Raw genomic sequence first — 9,336 nt, 5'->3', positions numbered from 1 at the left:
CGATAACACTTAACAGATTCCTGGACGTGTACGGTGAAGTGTCCCGCCGCGGGTATATCGGGGGCTAGACTGTGCCAAAGGGTGCCACACATGGTTTTCCATATGTCCATGGACTAAACAAACCTAAACCTATGAAAAGGTATATTGGTGGAACCTCGCGCGGAGAAATCTAGGGGTAGACCCGGGGCACACGTTCCTTGTTTTGGGGGTGGAGGGGATAACGACCGCCGGAGCACCGTAACCCCACCAAACCTGGCATGTGGACCTATGATATGTGTCAAAGTGTGGTGCAAGGTCTAATGGTGCAAAAGTAGCTCCCCTAAACCCTAAACCCTAAACTGGGGAGGCTTCGAGCCCTAAACCCCTCTAAATCCCTAAACCACGACGCCGGAGCTGCAGAAGCATGCATCATAAACCCTAACCCTAACCCTAAACCCTAAACCTAAACCTAACCATAAATACTTACCCTTTAACCTAAACCCTAGCCCTAGCCCCTAAACCCTAGCCCTAACCCTACACCTAACCCTAACCAGTAGATCAGGCACACCGTCGATCGTGTGATAATGGCTCTAGCTGCTGGTATATGTGCCAAAGGGTCCCAATCTTTGGTTCTCCATGTGTATATGTACTAAACAAACCTAAAATAATGAAAAGTTACATTGGTGCACCCTGCGCGGAGAAATCTAGGGGTAGACCCGCCGGGCACGCGTTCCATTGTTTTGGGGAGGAGGGGATAACGACCGCCGGAGCACCGGAACCCCACCAAACCTTGCATGTGGACCTATGATATGTGTCAAAGTGTGATGCAAGGTGTAATTCACCAAATGGTGCATGGCATGGATCCCCGGTCTGACATCCCTCACCTTCGGGCGATAACACTTATGATTCCCGGACGTGTACGGTGAAGTGTCCCGAAGCGGGTATAACGGGGGCGAGACTGTGCCACAGGGTGCCACACCTGGTGTTCCATATGTCCATGGACTAAACAAACCTAACCCGAGGAAAAGGTATATTGGGGGAACCTCGCGCGGAGAAATCTAGGGGGTAGACCCGCCGGGCACACGTTCATTGTTTTGGGGGAGGAGGGGGATAACGACCGCCGAGCACCGTAACCCCACCAAACCTTGCATGTGGACCTATGATATGTGTCAAAGTGTGGTGCAAGGTCTAATGGTGCAAAAGTAGCTCCCCTAAACCCTAAACCCTAAACTGGGGAGGCTTCGAGCCCTAAACCCCTCTAAATCCCTAAACCACGACGCCTGAGTCGTGAAGCATGCATCATAAACCCTAACCCTAACCCTAAACCCTAAACCTAAACCTAACCATAAATACTTACCCTTTAACCTAAACCCTAGCCCTAGCCCCTAAACCCTAGCCCTAACCCTACACCCTAACCCTAACCAAGTAGATCACACACCGTCGATCGTGTGATAATGGCTCTAGGCTGGTATATGTGCCAAAGGGTCCCAATCTTTGGTTCTCCATGTGTATATGTACTAAACAAACCTAAAATAATGAAAAGTTACATTGGTGCACCCTCGCGGAGAAATCTAGGGGGTAGACCCGCGGGCACGCGTTCATTGTTTTGGGGGAGGAGGGGATAACGACCGCCGGAGCACCGGAACCCCACCAAACCTTGCATGTGGACCTATGATATGTGTCAAAGTGTGATGCTAGGTGTAATTCACCAAATGGTGCATGGCATGGATCCCCGGTCTGACATCCCTCACCTTCGGCGATAACACTTAACGATTCCCGGACGTGTACGGTGAAGTGTCCCGCCGCGGGTATATCGGGGGCTAGACTGTGCCAAAGGGTGCCACACATGGTTTTCCATATGTCCATGGACTAAACAAACCTAAACCTATGAAAAGGTATATTGGTGGAACCTCGCGCGGAGAAATCTAGGGGGGTAGGCACGCCGGGCCACACGTTCCGCTGTGTTGCTGGAGGAGGGGGATAACGACCGCCGGAGCACCGAAACCCCACCAAACCTTGCTTGTGGACCTATGATATGTGTCAATGTGTTGTGCAAGGTCTAATGGTGCATCAGTAGCTCCCCTATCCCCTAAACCCTAAACCCTAAACTGGGGAGGCTTCGAGCCCTAAACCCCTCTAAATCCCTAAACCACGACGCCGGAGCTGCAGAAGCATGCATCATAAACCCTAACCCTAACCCTAAACCCTAAACCTAAACCTAACCATAAATACTTACCCTTTAACCTAAACCCTAGCCCTAGCCCCTAAACCCTAGCCCTAACCCTACACCCTAACCCTAACCAGTAGATCATGCACACCGTCGATCGTGTGATAATGGCTCTAGCTGCTGGTATATGTGCCAAAGGGTCCCAATCTTTGGTTCTCCATGTGTATATGTACAAAACAAACCTAAAATAATGAAAAGGTACATTGGTGCACCCTCGCGCGGAGAAATCTAGGGGTAGACCCTGGGCACGCGTTCGCTGTTTTGGGGGGAGGAGGATAACGACCGCCGGAGCACCGAACCCCACCAAACCTTGCATGTGGACCTATGATATGTGTCAAAGTGTGATGCTAGGTGTAATTCACCAAATGGTGCATGGCATGGATCCCCGAGTCCGACATCCCTCACCTTCGGCGATAACACTTACCGCATTCCCGGACGTGTACGGTGAAGTGTCCCGCCGCGGGTATATCGGGGCTAGACTGTGCCAAAGGGTGCCACACATGGTTTTCCATATGTCCATGGACTAAACAAACCTAAACCTATGAAAAGGTATATTGGTGGAACCTCGCGCGGAGAAATCTAGGGGTAGACCATCCGGCCCACAGACACTGCTTTAGGGGGAATGACCCCTGAGCACCGAAATGCAACCAAAACTTGCAACTGGACCTAAAACCTACCCTAACAAACCTAAGAGAATGAAAAAGTACATTGTGCACCCTCGCGCGGAGAAATCAACGGGGGTAGACCCGCCGTCCCGCTGTTTTGGGGGGAAGGAGGGGGACGGCCGCCGGAGCACCGGAACCCTCATATTTGTGGGGGATGAGCATGGAGATTAATTTTGTATTGCACATTGTCTTAAGTAACACTAATAAATAGTCATCAAAAAGTAAAACTAATAAAAAAATAAATATAAGTATTAGATGAAATAAAATAGAAAGAAAAACAAATAAAATGAAGTATGGCGCACGGCAAAGAAGGAGTGCACGGCAAAGGCGTCTTTGCCGTGCATTTTATCTGGCCGCACGGCAAAGGGAGGCCCACGGCAATGTCCCAGTCCTTTGCCGAGCACAGTTTCTTTGCCGTGCGGCCTCTGTTGGCTTTGCCGTCATGTTTTCTTTGCCGTGCGCGTTTGAGGAACTTTGCCGTGCGAGGGAACGTTGCCGTGCGGCATGGGTGAGGTTGCCGTGCTCTTTATCTTTGCCGTGCGCCGCCCTTTAACTTTGCCGTGCACATATTCTTTGCCGTGCGTGCCTCTTGCGGCGCACGGCAAAGAATTCTTTGCCGTGCGGTGCCTCACGGCAATGATATGCTGCACGGCAGCGCCTGATTTTCCTGTAGTGTGGGCATATTGATCGATGGGGGACGATGCGCCCGCGGCAGGTCGATACAAGCGGCGCCGGCCTTCCCATCCGGGACGGGGACACGACATGCCATGCATGCAGCACACGCAGCAGCATCAATGCGTGCGTGGAGATGGCCATGCGCGCGCCCACGCGGCCGGCGCCGGCGCCCCGCGCGCGGCATGCATGCAAACCTCTTTCTTTTTTCACACGGTTTATACTTTGTAGCTCCAAGATAGAAAGTGAGGAGATATATATGCAGATAGATATACATATCCAGTCACCCTATCTATCTCCACCGCATTCGCCGTGACGTGGCATGGTGGCCAGGGGCGAGCTCTGCTCTGCATGCGGCCGATCGAGGGCTCCGTCAGCCGCTGCGGAGTTGTCCCCGCGGGGCCGCGCCACGTCGGCGCGCGCGACGAACACGTGTACGGTGAACCCGCCCAAGCTTTCTGTTTCACTGCCGCACCCTCCCTGTTTTGGCCCCATGCCCGAGCCTCATCAATTCCCATATCTATCTACTGCTATCTCTTCACCGGCGCGCGGCCACCCTGCTGCGCGCGGGACCTATATAACAACACGCCACCGCCCTCGGCCGCTCGTAACAAACACACGTCGTCGGTCGCCTGCGTATACGTACACGCATATATAAGAATACGCCTCCGATCCCAGGCTGGAAAATCATTTTGCAAACGGCGGTATTTCGTTGATTTCTTGTTGGGAGATAGACAGATGAGATGAGATGAGATGGATGGTACAGGCACCAGCACCAGCACCAGCAGCGCTGCCTCTCCCTTTTGTAGGGGCACCCCTCCTCTTTTCTCTTTCCACCCTTTCCAGTTGTCCACGCTCCCCCCATTCTTCCCTTTCTTTTTCACCACCTCTCTCCCTCCCTCCCAAGCCAGCCAGCCAGCGGCGTCCTTCTCCCTCTCCGGACCTTCCCTTCCCTACTTGTATCAGGCTCTCTTTTCCTATTTCATCCGCTCCCTCCAATTCTACTCCCACACCACACTCACTCGGTGTGCGTGTGAGAGAGAGGAGAGGGGAAGCCATGAGGTAGCTACAATCCAGAGTTAATTGCCTACAATTCAGCACTACTACTACTACTACTTCTCCCGTCACAATTCTACACTCCTACAAGCAACTCAGCTTGGAAATACACTTCTTGCCTGCTCCGGTGGAGGAGAGTAGCCGGCGCGCGCCTCCAGCTGGTCGTGCCGCCCGCGGCATCCATGCAGCAGCACCAGGGTGGCGGGCCTCAGTACGGGGCGCCACCGCCGCCGCCGCCCACGGACATGGCCCTGTTCTCTACGCCGCCGCCTGCTCCGGGCCCCATGCCGCTCAGCAGCCGCCCCCCGCCGACACCGAGCCAGCAGCAGCAGGCGCCGCCAACGCAGCAAGGCTACGACGAATTGGGCGGCTCCGGCAGCTTCCCCGACGACGATATGGCCGGCGGCGACTCAGGCGGCGTGCTGGGGTCGGGTGGCGGCGGCAACCGCTGGCCGAGGGAGGAGACGCTGGCGCTCATCAGGATCCGGTCAGAGATGGACGCCGCCTTCCGCGACGCCACGCTGAAGAGCCCGCTCTGGGAAGAGGTCTCAAGGTAATTCTCTTACCGAGAGAGAAATACTACCGAATTATGAACACATAAAAAAATACGAGGAAATTTCCAGACGCATTCACGATTCACCTGCACAGCTTGTCCTTCCGCGTGATTTTGATGATTTTTGTTGCATATAAAGCGGCTAACGGTTTCGTGGAATTTAGCGCTAGCTCGTCGTCGGTCGGTTCCACATGAAATGATGCCCAATTATGCTATCCTACCGTCACCAATTCTCTCCATTTCCGGTTTTCGCCTCTTTCCGCCCCGATCTAATCATAATCAAATGCTTCTCGATTTCTGCAATTTTGGGAGTGAGGGAGAGAGCCTAGGAGGAGTAGGACGATGATGGCGAGAATCTGGGGCGCTCCTGGCGATGGATCGATCGATCGGTCGTACCACGGTGGTGCGTGCAGGGTCAGGCCGGCAGCTGCAGGCATCAGTCTGCCACTGTTTCCTGCTTTCAGTTTTTGGGAAAACAAGGAAGGCAGCCTTCCGCTCCCATCCCAATGTGGCCTCATCTTTGTTTATTTCCATCCACAATTCACTCCATTTTTTACCACTGCCATCGATTTCAACTGTCCTTTACCTCTGATCCCTAAAAAGACGATATGGCCTCCCTGTGATTAACTAACTAAATTCCTCTTCTTCCACTGCTTCCTCGCTCTCCTCCTTGTCCTTGCAATTCCTTGCGTTTCCTTGTCTCTTTCGGACACAGATCAGGTGACATGCACCTTTTGCATGTCACCGTGTGACATGCGGTCTGAATCCAAATTTAAATGTTGCGAAAAAATTTGAAAAAAATCAAGCATGTTCACAGCACATATTAAGATATCCTCTGAAAATTTCAGATCAAAATTCGAAACATACATCGAGAAACAAAAAAGAGAAACTCAGATGTGAATAGTTTACAGAAAAACTCAGATTTGAATTCGGAACTATTCATGACAGATTTCTCTTTTTTGTTTGTATGTTTCGAATTTTGATCTGAAATTTTTAGGGGTTATCTTAATATGTGCTGTGAACATACATGATTTTTTTCAAAAAATTTCGCAATATTTAAATTTGGATTTTAACCGCATGTCACACGGTGACATGCAAAAGGTGCATGTCACCTGATCTGTGTCCGTCTCTTTCGCCCGGAGAAAACAGGAGCACCGCCGCCGCTCTCGAACCTTCTGCCTGTAAACACCACCGCCGTCCACATTTAACCGGCTCTGTTCACCCTTTTTCGCTCGATTTAGTACGCAAGTGCTGGAGTAATTAACCTTGTCACTTCACTGCTTTGTCTTGATTATTTGCAGGAAGCTTGCGGAGTTGGGCTACAAGCGGAACGCCAAGAAGTGCAAGGAGAAGTTCGAGAACGTGCACAAGTACTACAAGCGCACCAAGGAGGGCCGCACCGGCCGCCAGGACGGCAAGAGCTACCGCTTCTTCCAGGAGCTCGACGCGCTGCACGGCCCCACCATCGCGCACCCGCCGCCACAGCCGCACGCCTTCGCCGCGCCGCCGCCCATGAGCGCAATGCCGCCGCCGCCAGGCCCGATCCAGCCGGCGCCCATATCTTCCGCGGCCCCGGCTGCGGAGCACCATCCCAAGCCGCCGCCGCCCGTCAGCCTGCAGGGCCTGAGCTTCCCGTCCATGTCCGAGTCAGACTCGGACGACGACGAGGAGCTCGAGGACGACGAGATGACGGCGGAGACCCGCGGCAGCCCGGACGGCCTCGGCAAGCGCAGGCGCGGCGGGAGTAATAGAAAGATGATGGCTTTCTTCGAGGGGCTGATGAAGCAGGTCATCCGGCGCCAGGAGGAGATGCAGCTGCGGTTCCTCGACACCATGGAGAAGCGGGAGGCGGAGCGCACGGCCAGGGAGGAGGCGTGGCGCCGGCAGGAGGTCGCACGACTCAACCGCGAGCAGGAGCAGCTCGCGCACGACCGCGCCGCCGCGGCCTCCCGCGACGCCTCCATCATCGCCTTCCTCCAGCGGATCGGCGCCCAGGCCGTGCAGGCCCCGCCCGTCGTCATCCCGATGCCGATGCAGGTGCAGACACCGCCGCCGCCGAAGCAGCCGAGGCAGCAGCTCCCGCCACCGCCACAGGCCGCACAGCTGCCGAAGCCCATCCCTGCCGCGCCGCTCCAACAGAAGACGCCGCCGCCACAGCCCAAGCCCATCCCAGCCGCGCCGCTCCAACAGCAGACGCCGCCGCAACAGCCCACACCGCAGCCGCCCGTGCCGCAACCACAGCACAAGGAAACAACGACGCACCAAGAGGCGGGGACGCCGCGCAGCGCGCCGACACCGCCTCCCGGCGGCTCATCGCTGGAGCTTGTTCCCGTTGCGACAGAGCAGCACCTCGAGGCCGCTGGTCACGGCGGAGGAGGGGACAGCGGCGGGGGCGCGTCGTCGTCGCGCTGGCCCAAGACGGAGGTGCACGCGCTGATCCAGCTGCGCATGGACATGGACAATCGCTACCAGGAGAACGGGCCCAAGGGTCCGCTCTGGGAGGAGATCTCCGGCGGGATGCGAAAACTGGGCTACAACCGGAACTCCAAGCGCTGCAAGGAGAAGTGGGAGAACATCAACAAGTACTTCAAGAAGGTGAAGGAGAGCAACAAGAGGCGGCCCGAGGACTCCAAGACTTGCCCCTACTTCCACCAGCTCGAGGCTATCTACCGCAAGAAGCAGCACACCGGCATCGTACTCCCTGCTGCTGGCAACGCTGCAAGCGCCGCCAACCCCGTCGTGTCTGTCTCCTCCGCCGCTGTCACGGAGCAGCAGCATAGTAGCCTGAACCGGCACGAGATAGAGGGGAAGAAGATCAATGACATCGACAAGAGGAACAACGGAGGAATTGGAGTGACGCCGCAGGTGCCGACCAGCAATGGCCAGACAACGCCGCCGACGGCCACGTTCGACATTGATATCGGCGACAAGAAGGTACCCACCGTATTTACATTGCAAACAATTAATCTCGAGATCGATCAATGTGTTAGGGGTGGAAACTAACCGGACATGCGCTTGCCGTAAAGCCAGAAAACACTGTGAGGGAGCTGGCCGAGCAGCCGCGCCGGGAGTTCATGACGGACGAGACTGACAGCGACGACATGGGGGACGACTACACTGACGACGGGGAGGACGGCGAGGACGACCGCAATATGTACAGGATACAGTTCCAGAGACCAAACCCGGTCGGCACCAACAATGCAGCTCCACCGGCAACGACACCGACGACGGTGGTGCCTACATCGACTCCGGCGAGCTCCTTCCTTGCAATGGTCCAATAGGCCGCGCGCGGGCGCAATCGAAGCATCACCATCACCGCCTCGATCACAGTTCCATGCATCACCTGCTTCAGTCAATCACCAGCATCACATCACACCATCACCAACGACGACTCTTCCATCTCATCCTGTAATTCCCTCTTCGTGCCATTCCATTATTTATTGATTCGTTCTGTGTAATAAGGGCCTCTTCTGTCCCCTTCACCGGCCGATCGAGGACGCAGAGGGGGGGCTGGGGCGGCCGGTAGAGCAAGCAAGTCCCTGCGTAACTTACTCATAGGTGGTCATCGTCGTGTCAAGATCAAGAATTGTACATCGATGTAACAGTCCCTGATGCATTTTTTCCCTCCTTTTTTCTCCTTTCTCTCTTCTGGTGACGGTGGTATACAGGTTTGTAAACGGGTATACAAGAATTACATACATTTCAAGCAACTTGAAACAGAGGTCCGAACATGTTTTTTTGCTCTGGTTTTTCTCGCCTCTCTTTTTTCCCCACTGGGTGTAGATGTTGTTAGCATGTAAGCTTAATCGGTTAATCGAGCATGTGCCTTTTGTTCTTAGAAAATTTTGTTTTGTATTTTCAATGTAGAGATTCTATATACCCCACTATTGTGTTCTTGTCCTTTTGAATTTTCGTATGCTTCATGTGGTTAGAAGTAATGAGCTCAGAATGTCAGTACCACTAGACTAGTTTATGTACTACTAGTACTGGCTGAATCAGGAAACTGAATCCATGTTCTCCGTGTAAGTTTGAAAAGGAAAAGGAAAAGAATCCATGTTCTCCGTGGATCTTTGTGCCCAATGCACAAGACTACTACTTCCTCCTTTCCAAATTAGGATGCCTATAGTAATCAACTAAAGTTAAGTTTTTTAAAATTTTAAATGCACATAATATGAAAATGTATT

The 9,336-nt window shown here is 53.9% G+C and overlaps 1 protein-coding gene across 2 annotated transcripts; it reads left to right on the top strand.

Moving 5' to 3' along the window:
- Positions 1 to 4,326: 4,326 nt before the first annotated feature.
- LOC127335775 (trihelix transcription factor DF1) lies at positions 4,327 to 8,873 on the top strand. Of its 2 annotated transcripts, none has more exons than XM_051362504.2 (3): positions 4,327 to 5,152; positions 6,454 to 8,086; positions 8,183 to 8,334. In XM_051362504.2, exons 1-3 carry the CDS (start codon positions 4,782 to 4,784, stop codon positions 8,192 to 8,194), a joined length of 2,016 nt encoding a protein of 671 aa, XP_051218464.1. In that variant the 5' UTR covers positions 4,327 to 4,781; the 3' UTR covers positions 8,195 to 8,334. The 2 variants fall into 2 exon arrangements, with proteins under 2 accessions (XP_051218464.1, XP_051218463.1); XM_051362503.2 differs by having other exon boundaries at positions 4,337 to 5,152; positions 8,179 to 8,873.
- Positions 8,874 to 9,336: the final 463 nt, after the last annotated feature.

The sequence above is a fragment of the Lolium perenne genome, chromosome 2 (assembly GCF_019359855.2).
Source record: "Lolium perenne isolate Kyuss_39 chromosome 2, Kyuss_2.0, whole genome shotgun sequence".
Classification (NCBI taxonomy): Eukaryota; Viridiplantae; Streptophyta; class Magnoliopsida; order Poales; family Poaceae; genus Lolium; species Lolium perenne.
The sequence above is the reverse complement of the archived record's forward strand: the minus strand, read 5'-3'. Positions and strand labels throughout refer to the sequence as shown.